Source organism: Trichomycterus rosablanca, chromosome 16, assembly GCF_030014385.1.
Source record: "Trichomycterus rosablanca isolate fTriRos1 chromosome 16, fTriRos1.hap1, whole genome shotgun sequence".
Classification (NCBI taxonomy): domain Eukaryota; kingdom Metazoa; phylum Chordata; class Actinopteri; order Siluriformes; family Trichomycteridae; genus Trichomycterus; species Trichomycterus rosablanca.
The window spans coordinates 23263508-23279199 of record NC_086003.1 but is presented as its reverse complement, the minus strand read 5'-3'; the positions used below and the strand labels follow the sequence as shown (position 1 = coordinate 23279199).

General features: G+C 38.7%; 2 protein-coding genes across 2 annotated transcripts; one reads left to right on the top strand and one right to left on the bottom strand.

Moving 5' to 3' along the window:
* Positions 1-2131: 2131 nt before the first annotated feature.
* On the top strand, positions 2132-7133 carry epdl2 (ependymin-like 2). Its single transcript, XM_063011762.1, has 6 exons — positions 2132-2364; positions 3348-3382; positions 3489-3623; positions 4592-4778; positions 5683-5770; positions 6794-7133. The coding sequence occupies exons 1-6, from the start codon at positions 2289-2291 to the stop codon at positions 6915-6917; spliced, it is 645 nt and encodes a 214-aa protein (XP_062867832.1). The 5' UTR covers positions 2132-2288; the 3' UTR covers positions 6918-7133.
* An 867-nt stretch (positions 7134-8000) lies between these two features.
* otub1a (OTU deubiquitinase, ubiquitin aldehyde binding 1a) lies at positions 8001-15692 on the bottom strand. The gene is made up of 7 exons (XM_063011440.1): positions 15608-15692; positions 13932-13993; positions 12982-13080; positions 11933-12051; positions 11746-11830; positions 8631-8825; positions 8001-8535 (listed from the first exon to the last, which is right to left on the bottom strand). The coding sequence occupies exons 1-7, from the start codon at positions 15654-15656 to the stop codon at positions 8338-8340; spliced, it is 807 nt and encodes a 268-aa protein (XP_062867510.1). The 5' UTR covers positions 15657-15692; the 3' UTR covers positions 8001-8337.

Genomic DNA, 15692 nt, shown 5'->3' with positions numbered 1-15692 from the left:
ATGTCATATGACTCCAGAGGTCACTCGCGATCAGACTTTATCAGGTGCCATCTGTAATTCCTTGTGTGCACTTGCAAGTAACATGCACTAAAAGAGGAACTAAAATATGAGACAGTAACAAACAAACAAAGAGCTAAAAGAAGATGCTACATGTTTTAACTTGCATCCAAAGACAGATCATTTAATTTCATGCTACTAAAATCTCAGGTTAACACAAAGTCATTTTAGTAACTGTTCGTCCTTATACACTGGTATTTTTAGACCCTGGGTATAAAATATCTTATGCACAGATGCAAAAAAAAAGTTTGTAAGTACAATAAGTTCTTAATTAGTTCCTCCTAAACACCGTCTGACCTTCACTCTGTTCATAGTATAATACAAAAATGTTCTGCCTATGCACAAACAATTATATTTTTAACATTAAATAACCATAATTAATTAAATAATAATAAAATATTTTACAGTAAATGCTGGAAAAGTGAGAGTGTTAAGTTAAGTGTGGTTAAATGACGTACAAATAGTGGATGTGGGTTGTAGATAAATCCTGTCCAACACAAAACACATATTGTGAAATCTGTGCTTTTCCCAGAAAGGTCTTGTGTATAGGATTCATGCCCAGATCTTTTGGAGGACCTTGAAAGAGAAATAAAAGAGATGCTACAATAAAAGCTACAAAAGCATTTTCAAAGACCTGAGTGTTCGTCAGTTCACAGACATTACAATCCACAAGACAAATATTCTATAGTGGAAAATACACTACTATTAATTACTTTCCCTAGGAGTCGGTGTACTGCAGAGACACAAACTACAGCATAGCAGGCAATTTACAAAGGTGACCAAGAACCACAGAGGAACACCAACATGTGTGTGATTTGCTAAAGTCTTTGTCTAAGGACAATGCAACATAGTTCATCTAAAATTTGCAGAAGACTCATCTGGATGTTCCCAAGTGCTTCCTACACAATGTTCTGTGAATAAATGTAAACAAAAGGTGTTTTAGCAGAAGCACACAGAGCTTTCTCTGTAGGATAAAAGGCACTGCACACAAACAACAAAACCATATGTCAACTGTAAAGCATGGTGGAGCAAGCATTGTGGATTGAGGCGGCTTTGCTTCCATTAGGAAACAATAAATTCAAAATTGCATTTAAAATGTAACATGAAAATATAAGATGACTGGTCTATCACTTTAAGCTTGATAGAAGTGGAATGATGCAACAAGACCATGACACATAGGTTAATCAGCAAAGGAAAGGTTTTAGGTTTTAGAGTTTTGGAATGGTCAAAATAGGGAATAGGGAAAATAAGTGAACAAAGACAGGATAATTTTTCAACATTTTTTCTATAGAATGAAAAGTGTTACAGATCTAGTCTGCATAAAGGGGAATAAGTTTGTTATTCCTCTTGCCGTGCCCATGTCTTGCACTCTGATGGCTTCCATGAGGAATAACAGCTAGCTGCATAAACCTGAGTCATATTTGTTTAAACTGATATCAGTATAGGTTCAAATAAATCATAAAAACTTAGCAAGAACGTACAAACTGTTAAGCATGGTGGAGCAAGCATTGTGGATTGAGGCGGCTTCCATAAGGAAACAATTTAAAATGTAACATGAAAATGTAAGACGACTGGTCTATCACTTTAAGCCTGATAGATGTTGGATGATGCAACAAGACCATGACACATAGGTGAATCAGCAATGGAAGGGTTTTAGGAAGAGTTTTGGGACGGTCAAAATAGTCTAAATCTTTACCTTGACTGTTGGAAACATTATTTTTAAACTTAAATAAGGCAATAATAAAAACAAGACAGCTAATAACCTTACTTAATTATTTTTTAAGCATGCTGTTAGGTGAAAGGTTCTTTTTGTAATTTGTTTAGCCCAGTAGATTACAGTTGCACTTGGTTGCAATCGGACATGCAATCTTAAAAACAGGGGATTTGTTTTGAAACCAAGCTACATAAGATGAATGCTGGGATTGCTAGTAAATGTGTGCATGCTCCAATAAAAGGTTTGAATACAATTGTTTTACTATTGCCATGCACTAGTCATCCTGATCGTAAATGAGGTTAATAATTAGCCATGCTGAATCAGATTTGCAGCAGCAATGCAGCCTGTACTCAGGTGAATGACAAGTGTTAAAAATAAAATGTGGAAAAACTAGTCTGGAGCTGATCGGATCAGTATAAATCCTCCTGTCGTGCAAAGCTGAGTCAAACCCTGCTGCTGCTGCTGCTGCTTCTGCTTCACCGTGGGTTTTTCCTCGCTACAAATTCACTGTGAAACCATGCGAGCTATTTTCCTGCTTTCGTTTAGCCTGATCCTGGCGTTCAGTGCCCTCGCTCAGAAACCACACCACTGCAGTAAGTGCAACACAAGGATGGCTATGTAACATTTACCTTTTACATTACTGTGTGTTAAGCTTGGGCCTAGATGCAGTTTTAGCCAACTGAATAATTGTCAAATCAGGAAATGTGTAGCAAGGTTGTATATCTTTGTACATTTATGATTCAGCAAAGTATGTTTTTATTTATTTTTAAAACTTTTGATGTACTTTTGATGAAAAGGGAAGATCATTATAAGTGAACAAAGACTTCATCTTTTTTGTCTATAGAATGAAAAGTGTTACAGATCTAGTCTGCATAAAGGGGAATAAGTTTGTTCTTCCTCTTGCCGTGCCCATGTCTTACACTCTGATGGCTTCTATGAGGAATAACAGCTAGCTGCATACACCTGAGTCATATTTGTTTAAACTGATATCAGGAAAATGCAAGTTTAGTTTCAAATGAATCATAAAAACTTAGCAAGAACCTAGTAATGTGTATGGTTTTGTATAGACTACACTGAAAGATCTTCACTGTATGAATGAATAAAATTCAAACTGAACTGGATTAAAACTTACACCGTAAACATGTATTTAGTAAATTATGGTCTAGTAAATTTCCTCTAAGTTTCTTCCACCTCCCAAAACATGCTGAATGTTAATTAGCCACTGGAAGAATATGCATAACTCCCCACAGACCGGGCCTAGAGGCAAGAATTTAATTCACATCGCTTCATCCCATACTGTGCGATAACCACTTTACCAGCTGCACCACCGCGTTGTTGTTTCCAAATGTAAATCCTAACTGTGTTGTTTCTAATGTAGTCAAAATACAGTGATGTTCCCAAATAATTTGCAGTTTGATTGTAATTAGAAATTGTGTAAAATGCTTGTAGGAGCTTTTAACAGTCATTATTATCTTTTTTTTTTTTTTTTTTTTCATTTTGTACATTAATGTATCTGATTTATTTACGATTCTTTCAACCCTTTTAATAATTTTCAATTCCTTTTGTCACGCTGTAGAGTCGCCACCATTCCTTGAGGGAAAATTAGAAGTGGTAAGTGAGGTGATGTGTAAGGACTCATCACTGATCAATTACAGCAATTTTTTACTTACAATGAAGAATATGAAATGCGCTCTTCTAAACACTTTGTCTCATGCAGATCTTTCCTGAGGGAAAGACATTTGTGTTTGAGCAGTTCTACTATGATGCTGTGGAAGAGAGGATTCGTGTCATTGAGGCTGGAAAGGAAGGCACTCAAAAAGTGTTTGTTGATCGACTTATGCTTTACAGAGAGGTAAAAAGAAGTAAGAGAAGGAAATGACAGTAAATAAATGATTGGATTACTAATATAAAGGCTGAGGGTTCAATTGTAAGTCACTCAGGAAAAAAACAACTGCCAGATTCATTGATGAAAAGCTATTAATAAAAACCTTTTATTATTTTTATGGGCGGCTCAGTGGCTAAGTGGGTAGCACTGTCGCCTCACAGCAAGAAGGTCCTGGGTTCGATCCCCAGGCGGGGCGGTCCGGGTCCTTTCTGTGTGGAGTTTGCATGTTCTCCCCGTGTCTGCGTGGGTTTACTCTGGGTGCTCCGGTTTCCTCCCACAGTCCAAAGACATGCAAGTGAGGTAAATTGGAGACACTAAATTGTCCATGACTGTGTTTGATATAACCTTGTGAACGGATTAACCTTGTGTAATGAGTGACTACCGTTCCTGTCATGAATGTAACCAAACGTGTAAAACATAACGTTAAAATCCTAATAAAACCAACAAAACAAATATTATTTTTATATCCACCAATATTAAAAGGCATGTGTAACCCTTACAAATAGTCAGGTGACAAAACCTTCTTTAACTCAGGGACCTGTCAGCAGGTCCTAAATCATACTTTTGTAGAATTACTGGTAATTGAAACATACCAGAGGTACTATTTAAAGGTGCATTAGGTATAATTTAATAGTTACAAAGTACACTACCAAAACATTGAAAACATTTGTTTATTTCTTAAAACTACACAGTTGTGCCTTTAGCTCAGGAGTCTGTGATGATGTATGGAATCCAACAAGAATTTAGCTTGGACCTGTAAGTTGGTTTTTGGCAGTTTTATCAGACATACAATGTTTTTGTTTAGCTGAATTTATTATTCCAACAAACTCATTATATCATAGTTGCTTGATATTTTTAATTGTGTAATATTAAAAACAATACTAATTTAGTGTGACTACAACAGACTTAAATCTATGTGCTGTCCTTTTTTCCAGAGGGTCTACTACGAGATTCATTACCACAACAAAACCTGTGTTAAGAATTCCCTCAGTGATGCCTTCAGCCCACTTGCTATTCCCCTAGAGGCTCAGCACAGAGCTCAGTTTGTCTTGGGAAGCCTGTCTGCTCCTGGACAGGGGGTACTGGTCAACAACTGGGTGGGATCAATTCCTAAGCTCAATGGTAAAGCCCAACACGAACCGAACACAATACTACGTTACACATATACTTATCCAAAACGTTTACATTGGTCGATACATTTTCCTCAAATTGTTCTTATGCGAGTCTTTTCCAAGGTGTTTTAAATACTCTATATTCACTCATATGTACATATGATGGCTGTGACACTTCCAAATGGGTCAGGGAGATGGTTACCACTATATTAAATCACCTTTATTAACAATGTTCTGCGACTGTTTGGAATTTGGGAAAACTGAAGACAACAACTGTTGATGTAATAAATGTAGAGGTTTTCCCATTTTTACTTGATGTAACAATTTGGCAGCTTAACAGTCAGGGATCTCTGTTGTCAAATTTTGGAGGTCTGAATTACAGGCAGGCCAGTCTATCACCTGCACCTAATGTTTCTGAAACAAGCAGGGTCGTCCCTGAAAAGATATTTTCTAGGTGCTAGTGGATGTTGTTCCAAAATGCACATTTACCCCTCAGCATTTAATGTGTCTTCACAAATGTGCGAGTTACCTACACTATTGGCACAAACACACCCCCATAACTTGACAGAAGGTGGCTTTTGAACTTTGAACTAACTTTAACTGGACTACATGAAAAGTTAACTAAACTGTCACTGGCTCAAGATGATTAAAATCCACATCTTCAGTATAATTTGACCAAATTGATGCTAACTAACATTTTCTTTATCTATTTACTAGAAATAAATGGTTTAGATATCAACTCAACTATCACTTATTGTGGGAAATGCACATTTAATGATGTGTAACAACAAAATGATTGTAGTTCTTTATTCTTACGAGTAATCAGTTGCATGACCTCTAATATTTGTTTTTAAAATTAAGAGCACTTTTACCTTGAGTAAGATTTTCACTGACCCACCTCTGCTCTGTTCCAGCAAACTATTCCTTGAGCTTCACAGAGTTTGGTTGCATTCCAATCACCACTCTCTACAGTGTCCAGGGTGCCGGACATTTTCTCTCAAGGTTGGTGCTTCAAAACATGCTAAAAATGCAAAACAACACAAAACACTGGCACACCAAGCCCTCAAACAAAACATCAATAGAGGACACAAGTATTTAAGTTTACCACAAAAGAGTTGTCTAGTCACATTGGGAAATGTTTAGCCAGTACAGAGGCTGAAAACACATTTAAAGCTTAAGGGATTGAAAGGTCAGCTTAGTGTTTTTACATGAAGTAATAAAAATGAAGCAGTTTAATGTGCTAGCCCACCACCGTACCCCCGGCCCGGTCAGAGATCAACACACACAATGCACCATGTCAGAGGACGAGAAGGCCAGATGGGAAATAAACCCTTGTCTCTGCAACACCAATTCCTACTGTCTGTTCAAGGTGCCCATGCAATACAGAAATACATGGAACAGCTGATGCCTCTTTGGCTGTGGAATGAAGTCTTACAGCTCTAAGGCTAATAGATTTCATTTTCTTTTCTGTAAATATATTTTATACACCTGTCTCCAACTGCATCCAGTAATGTCAAGCTGACTTGCTATTGTGGTTTTGTGCTCATTACAAACATGGACAATATGTTACTATGTACGGTAGATTAAAGCTGTATCATGATTAAAGGTGTTGTAGTTGGACTTTACTATTAATGCCCATAGCTAAGAAAGTCCAACTAGCTTATAGTCAGGTTTCTGCATGTTTAATTTGCTTTTTAAGTCATTTTAGGTAAAAATGCAGTGCACTTAGTTTGAGTACATTTGAGTGTTTTTTTATACAAACCATATTTACAGAAATGCTAAATGCAAGAAAAGAATCTGTGTTTTGTTAATTCTCTTTAACCTTTAGTTAACTAAATACTCTGAAGAGTATGAAGAAGAGATTTCCAGTGTTTTTACTGACCAACTTAATTGAATTTTGTAAATATAAACAAATTTATGATTTGATGAATGCAAAAAGTTGGGGCACCCCCTCTTATTAAATATACACTTTTTGTTTAGGAATTTACCTTAAAAATGCCAACACCTCTTCCTTTGTTTTTCCAGTTTCTTTGATGTGGTGATTGGACTCACAGACCCTGAAGTCTTTGTTCCTCCATCATTTTGTTCCTCAGCAGAGCTGGTGAAACAGGATGATGTTACGGCTGATTTCTTCACTGCTCTGCTATAGAGATTCAGCCTATGAAACATGCAGATACAGCTTTTTTTAAATAATAAATGTAACTTTACTGGATGTGGATATTAGCTGTAGTGTATAAGAGATTGCATAAGATCAGTTAAACATGTTGACCTGTACTGAGAAAGGGTAAACTGTTTGCTCAAAACTCATTTATAGTGTAAGCCTTGAAGCAGTTGTTCGGGTCTTTAATAAATATTTCTTGGAAAACGCTTGACTTTGTGAGAGATATTTCTAAATCTGTGTATTTTATGAAAATCATTAGAAATCTAACCACTTTTTCCAGATAAAAGCAACTTATGATTATGCATCAACAGTATGATCTGAAAGTGTGGTACTGATTGCTAATGGGTACCATGTCATTAAGTGCAACAGTTCTTGTTATGGAGTCACATACAGTATTTATAAGCATATACACACAAATTACACATCTGATGTAAAACAGGTACCTTGGTGCCAATTTAAATCTATACAACAATCTAGATGTAAATTATTTGGGAATGCCCACGAGCAATCTGTTTGTGGTTTCCTTTTCTTTGTGTCTCAGTACATGAGCTTAATTCAATTTTTGATAAGTAAATGACTTATCATGAAAAATATGCAATGAATTAGCATAAAACTGTAGTATTCCCAATTAACTCAGTTGAAGTTATGATGTGCTGTGAAGACAGTAGTGCTTTTTCATTTGTTTTGCTTCCCAGTAGTTCTTTACATCCAATGATCCCCTAGTGGCAAGAGGGACTACAAGCTAATAAAGGTCTAAGCTGATAAATGATTACACTGTACATGTGAAAATACTTTGATACCAATAATATGCAAGCTACCTACTTAATGCATTGACCACTTAACTGTACATGCCAGATACACGAAGGCTACACGCCTACAGTATTTGTTTAGAAATATTAACACATCTAAATTTTAACATTTGCTTATACTGAACTGGTACAGAAAACCACAAATATTATCAGTTTTTGGTGTTCTGACTACTCTACCCAAAAATTGTACCAATAAATGGATGTAAATTTTCCTTTTAAGCAGATAATTCATGTGTTAGATATAAATGACATCTCAGGCATGTTCCTGTAATTTTTCTTTTAAATCTAATGACAAATTGCAAAACGTTTATTCTCACACACAAACATGATTAAGAACACCAAGTCTATAGTAAAACACAGTACAGAACAGACAAAAAATATTCAAACAACTAGGCATAAGAGAAGTGAAGGACTGGAGTTATACAAAATAAAGAAACTGTACAATGTCCAGTGTTTGAAGTCAGAAAACTGTACGCCTGTCTTTGTGGTGCTGAGCACAGATAGTGAGATCACACACTGGGCTCCAAAATCATTTTTCACAGCTTTGCTGTTAAACACAGTGGCTGCAGCACAGCAAGGAGAATGGAGCTTCTGAGCTGCTACTTGTACAGAATATCGTAGTGACCTGGCCGGTACAGAAGGAAAACTTTGGGATCTCCATCTTCTGGAAAGATGTGGTGATTGACTGTGCCTCCCTCCCCTCGGTCCATGTACTCCACCCGAATACACACGTTCAGAACCTGCGCCAGAGCGATGATGTGGATGTGGTCGCTCTCTTTGGACATTGGCTCCACCTCCTGGCCAACACAGTATATAGCAATATTTATCATGTAGCAATATCCAACATATCTATTTAAGTCTAAACTAAAAAATACAACCCTAGCCTGCTTACCTGCTGACAGAACTCTCTAACAGTGCGTCCACCCTCTATAAAGAACTGGTAAAAATCCTCCTCTCTCTGCAGGAAGCCCGAGGTCACCAGGCGCAGATAAACCACCAGGTAGTCCGACACACTCTGCTCGTTAAAGGAATTGAGCAGCTCACCCACTGATGGCTGCTTATCACACACCTCAATCAGATCCATGAACTGAAATCAGCAAAAGATGAAAGACAAACAGTCTGTATAAAACATGACACTGTATTCCAGATTTATTCCCTAAGAGCATTACTAAATAACTTTAAAATAACTTATGTGGAGTCTCTACAGACTACAGAATTAAGGGCAAGTGATTCAAAAAAACAGTTTATAAACAGGGAAACATATGTTAAAGAAAATGACATAAAAAGTATTTAGAGACAGAAGAGGGACAAAACACTGCCAATGAACAAGCATGTTTTGTAATTATAACACTAAACAAAATCTGACCCTAGAAAGTATAGCAAGTCAGAAACAATAAACATAAAGCAATATAATCATCAAAGACAAACAATGGTGGTAGAATAGGTCATCCAAAGAATATCCAGAAATCAGTACATAAAATGTCTGCCCTGCTAGACCTGTTCCGACCAATTGTATGTGCTTCTATTTTGAACTAGAAACATTTAGAAGCAACAAAGCACAAGCTATCATATCACACAAGCTCACAGAACAGGACCACCTAGTGCTGAAGCGTATGTAGTATGTAACAATCCTCAGCAGAAATGCATTCTTGCTAATAATCATGCTTCATCTGCCAGTGAAAGCAGACAAATTTGAGTTTGTTGTGCTCCAAAAAAATGCTATAGCTAAACAGCTAAATGGACTGTTTTAATAACTGGGCCCGTGAAACTTTTGTTCTGTTAATGCTCTATTACACAACAACATTTTATAAACATGTGTGTTTTTAAACTTTGTGCAACAGCTCAGTAAAAGCTGACTAGAAGAGTAGAGACTAGGGATGTAACAATACACTCTACCCACGATGTGATGCGATTCACGATACTGGGTTCACAATGCGATTTTTCAAACTGAAATTGAAGACAAATTATGACAAAGTTTCAAAGGTACAAACTATTAAGTCCAATTTGGCTGAAAACCCCCGAATTTGGCAACCAGGCGTAAAGCGCCAGTGACATCAACAAGGCGAGGCGTATAGCGCCAGTGACGTCAACAAGGCGAGGCGTATAGCGCCAGTGACGTCAACAAGGCGAGGCGTATAGCGCCAGTGACGTCAACAAGGCGAGGCGTATAGCGCCAGTGACGTCAACAAGGCGAGGCGTATAGCGCCAGTGACGTCAACAAGGCGAGGCGTATAGCGCCAGTGACGTCAACAAGGCGAGGCGTATAGCGCCAGTGACGTCAACAAGGCGAGGCGTATAGCGCCAGTGACGTCAACAAGGCGAGGCGTATAGCGCCAGTGACGTCAACAAGGCGAGGCGTATAGCGCCAGTGACGTCAACAAGGCGAGGCGTATAGCGCCAGTGACGTCAACAAGGCGAGGCGTATAGCGCCAGTGACGTCAACAAGGCGAGGCGTATAGCGCCAGTGACGTCAACAAGGCGAGGCGTATAGCGCCAGTGACGTCAACAAGGCGAGGCGTATAGCGCCAGTGACGTCAACAAGGCGAGGCGTATAGCGCCAGTGACGTCAACAAGGCGAGGCGTATAGCGCCAGTGACGTCAACAAGGCGAGGCGTATAGCGCCAGTGACGTCAACAAGGCGAGGCGTATAGCGCCAGTGACGTCAACAAGGCGAGGCGTATAGCGCCAGTGACGTCAACAAGGCGAGGTGTATAGCGCCAGTGACATCAACAAGGCGAGGCGTATAGCGCCAGTGACGTCAACAAGGTGAGGTGTATAGCGCCAGTGACATCAACAAGGCGAGGCGTATAGCGCCAGTGACGTCAACAAGGTGAGGTGTATAGCGCCAGTGACATCAACAAGGCGAGGCGTATAGCGCCAGTGACGTCAACAAGGTGAGGTGTATAGCGCCAGTGACATCAACAAGGCGAGGCGTATAGCGCCAGTGACGTCAACAAGGCGAGGCGTATAGCGCCAGTGACATCAACAAGGTGAGGTGTATAGCGCCAGTGACATCAACAAGGCGAGGCGTATAGCGCCAGTGACGTCAACAAGGTGAGGCGTATAGCGCCAGTGACGTCAACAAGGCGAGGTGTATAGCGCCAGTGACGTCAACAAGGTGAGGTGTATAGCGCCAGTGACATCAACAAGGCGAGGCGTATAGCGCCAGTGACGTCAACAAGGCGAGGCGTATAGCGCCAGTGACGTCAACAAGGCGAGGCGTATAGCGCCAGTGACGTCAACAAGGCGAGGTGTATAGCGCCAGTGACGTCAACAAGGTGAGGTGTATAGCGCCAGTGACGTCAACAAGGCGAGGCGTATAGCGCCAGTGACGTCAACAAGGCGAGGTGTATAGCGCCAGTGACATCAACAAGGCGAGGCGTATAGCGCCAGTGACGTCAACAAGGCGAGGCGTATAGCGCCAGTGACGTCAACAAGGCGAGGTGTATAGCGCCAGTGACGTCAACAAGGTGAGGTGTATAGCGCCAGTGACATCAACAAGGCGAGGCGTATAGCGCCAGTGACGTCAACAAGGCGAGGCGTATAGCGCCAGTGACGTCAACAAGGTGAGGTGTATAGCGCCAGTGACGTCAACAAGGTGAGGTGTATAGCGCCAGTGACGTCAACAAGGCGAGGCGTATAGCGCCAGTGACGTCAACAAGGTGAGGTGTATAGCGCCAGTGACGTCAACAAGGTGAGGTGTATAGCGCCAGTGACGTCAACAAGGTGAGGTGTATAGCGCCAGTGACGTCAACAAGGTGAGGTGTATAGCGCCAGCAGCCTCTGCTGTTTAAAATGAATATCGATTCATTTTACATGTCAAATCGATTTGAATCGTGGAATTTTTGAATCGGTTATTAACTGTATTGTGGTGAATCGTTACATCCCTAGTACAGACTGTTAAAGCAGCTAGTGAGTGCAAGAATAAATTAATTATTTCATGTTTCATCATATATTCACCTTAATATCCACCTAATATGTCAAAACAATATGGCTGATAACCCTACCGTGTTGTGAAAATCTTCAATGGTGAACTCTGTAAAGCCTTGGTTAACAAGATCCTGTTTACTCTTGGCAGCAATAGCTTTGAATCTACAAGGTAAAATATTGTAAAACATATTAAAATCTGACAGATGCATATATAGACAATAATTGCTTCTTTCTGTCTGATTTGTAGTGTGAGTAACAGATTACCTTTGCAGTTCTTTACTATCATCAAGCAACGACTCCAGATATGAGAACCCAAAAGCTCTGTAGAAGCAGTTTCCATCTGGACGGGTCTTCCTTATAAATGTATACTTTTTCTGCAGATCCTTTTCATATAACACAAAGTTACTATTAAATTATGAATAAAAACTACATTATTAATAAACGATACAGAACCTTAGTATCAACCATATACTGCAGTTTTCAATAAACCCTATATCTAGAAAAGTTAGGACATTTTGTAAAATGCAATAATACAAGATACTGTAATTAGTTAATTCTATTGAACCTTTATTTAACTGACAAAAGTATAAAGATTTTTAATGATTTGGTTTTTAATTTGGGTATTTTACCAACTACCATGCATAATATTGTAAAAAGATTTAGGGAATCCAGAAGATTCTCAGTCTGTGTAGGCAAGGTCAAAAATCAGTGTTGAATCACATGAAATACTATGAACTTGCAGAGGAAATGGGTATCTGTCTACTGGTGAAGTTCCCCTTATGATTCTAAAAGCTGATGATAAAACAATGTATTCCATGATGTTTGGGGCTTAAATATAATATTAATTGTAAAGTTCTGAGGTAACCAGCAAAATTTAAAGAATCAGCAACAAGTCCATTCCTGGTGGCAGCACCTAAACCAGACAAAAGGCGTTGCTGACAATGAGGCGACTCCTAGTCTTGCTTTGCCTTACTCAGACATATTAAACTGTGTCTGAAGTACACCCAATTGCCAATGGCACTGCTGAGACACAAACACAGGTGTCTACAAGTTTAGACTGCTACAGCATCTAAGTACCGCCCAATGGCCAGCACTTTAAACCTTTGCAGAAACAAACCCTTTAATATGAAGGACCGAACTTTGCCATGATCACTTCAGTATGTACGGCATGTTCTGTGTGTTAACAGCACGTTGTAAACAACCATCACACCCCTAAAATGTAATTAGCAACAGGAAATAAAGTTTGGCTAGAAAGTGTGCTGCATACTAAAACACAAAAGATACACACATACACCTCTGTATGGCAATCTTACCCTAATCTTCTGCTGGTAAATATTGTCCTCTTCAGCATACTCTTTCTTAAGAATAGCTATGTCTTGTTGATCGGACACAAGAGCAATGCTGGTGGCAATCTGGAAGAAATCAAAAGAAATTTAGAACATCTGGCAGAATGTCTTCCTTTGTACCAGATCCACAAATGTTTTTACTGTCTGTTTGTTTCTTTTGAACTTTGTTGCTGTGCAGCAAATAAACACTATAACATAAGCTACTGAATAAAACATAATAATCATTATTCAAAATAAAACTAAATTCTAAAAATGGTAAAAGTCTTTTAGTGTTAAATAAATGTGTGTTATTTCTGAGCTTTGATGAAGGAATCTGATCACTTGTACTTAGTACAATAGTAAAAGTGAAATACTAAATCTCATTGATTCTCCTAACATGTACCAACTTTTTACTACAGGGTTCATACGCCACACAACTAAAATTGTTCGTTTGTATGATTTTAATGCCGTATCAGCACATTGAGGCTATTTATATGGCGGTACATAGGTTGCGTATTGTCATTTAAAACATATTAGAGAAGATGTTTTAGATTTATATGTGTCAAAGTATTTAGTATTTTCCCTGGTGCCTTTGTCTTAAGCAGGTCACAAACTAAAATGCCAAGGTGTACAAATAAATGCAAATTAAATGTAACAAATTTTAAGGATTGTCTTAGACTATCTTAGGAAAATATCAGACCCAGTAATTTAACAATTTTTATGTGTTTTGACAACTTAACTGAATTAAGAATGTAAATTTATTTTATTGTTTGTGGTCCTGTCAATTTGTCACTTGTTTCCAGAACTGCAGTCATAAAATAAATGGGTGGTTGTTGCCTGCTAGTGTAAACAAAGTTACAAATCTTTAATGTAAAGTAATTTACACTTCTGAATTAGGAACAGTATAATAAGAATGATGGCAAGGAACAGGGTTTTACCTCTTGTTGAATCCGGTCTTGCTGTGCAATTATTGCTTCATCGTACGCTAGACAATTCAACCCTGTCATAATAGAAAATGTCAATGTCAACTAAGGAACAATAAGTCTACAATATAAACAACATTATACTACAATGTAGAAATTACAATTAAACACTGCAGTATAAAGAAATTATGTAGGAAATGAGCGAAAGCTTGGAAATTCTGGTGTGGTTGTTATGGATTGGTTAAGGATTTAGGTCTATCTGCATGACATCAACTGGTATTATCGTATAACTACAAAATTCTACAGTTTGAAGGTATTCCAGAAAAAATGCTACTGGACGAAGGTACAGGTAGTATTAAGCACAGGTGTACATGTTAACATTTACATTTTCAGCATTTAGCAGACGCCTTTATCCAAAGCGACTTACAGTACAGTTACAGTATGCAATCTGGGCAGTGGTGAGGCTTGAACCAGTTAAGGGCCTTGCTCAAGGGCCCAACAGCAGCAACCTTTTGATTACTAGTCCAGTACACTAACCACTAGGCTACCACTAGGCTACGGCTTGTTAACCACTACGTTTATAATAATGAGTTTGGGTTGTTTGCAAAAAATAAAGATTCAAAGATAGTAAAGTTGGTGGAAGGTTAAATTATTGTTCCAAGAGCCAGATTGTTTTACTGTTGACTCCTATCATTCACTATTACAATAACACTAATTCAGTCATTAAAACACAAACAGCACTGCGTGTATATGTATTGTTTTTGTAGTTTTATTCGCCGCATATGTAAATCTGTGTCTTTTGACCTGTTTGAGTAAATGCAGAAGAATTGGAAAATTGACTTTTAGGAGTAACAGTGTTCCATAACGAGAGGGGCACGGAGGCACAAGAGGTGTGGGTGCATAGCACTAGAAACCTGTTCAATGTACGAGGGGTTTGGCATGTTCTCCACGTCTTTGCATGTACTAAGGGCTTTTTAGCACCTCTCGAAAACAAGCAGGTGTACCGTCCGCTCCAAATAGCTTATGTGAAAGAGTGATTCCCCTGACCACGGGTTACTCTCCGAGACCCTGATCACATTTGAGTGGTGAAGACCTCAGATTCAGGTTTTACTCTGGTGAATCACTACGGTGCCATTTTTAACGTGTACAAAATACCGTTACTTTGCATCAGTACAGTACAGTGCAGTACATCCAGCTTTATAAGAAGAGTGAAACCGTTTTCTCTCCTTTTTAAAAATTAAATACGCAGAGAGAGTTTTACTGACTGGGATGTAATTATTTTAACTCAGTATATTGATTGTTATTGTGTGAAACACTGTGAGCTCAAGATACGACTAAAACTGCTCAGACAACATGTAAGAACTTTAAATAACCTATCAAACAATGTCGTTGTTGAAAAAAACGATGTTGTTGTAACGAGGTCGTTTTAAGAGTCTGTGTGAGCCATGCATTTCAATTTAAAAAATAATATAAGCTCAAGCAAGCCTGTGGTTTAAAACCCCTATCTGGTGTAAAAGCAACATCAACAGTGCTAGCTCCGATGCTACCGCGTTAGCAGCTAGTATCCAAATAACTCATTTACATTTTCTAAATCACCCCAAACAATCAATCATAAAGAAGAAATCGAAAGGCAGATATCCGGAGCCTAATTCCAAGACCTGAGTGGTAATATTTGCTAAAACACCACTCACCATCGATATCTTTTTGAGACATCCCTTCTTGTTGTTGTTCATCCGCCATGACGCCAGTAACTGCATCCTGTCACGTGTTCTGGTT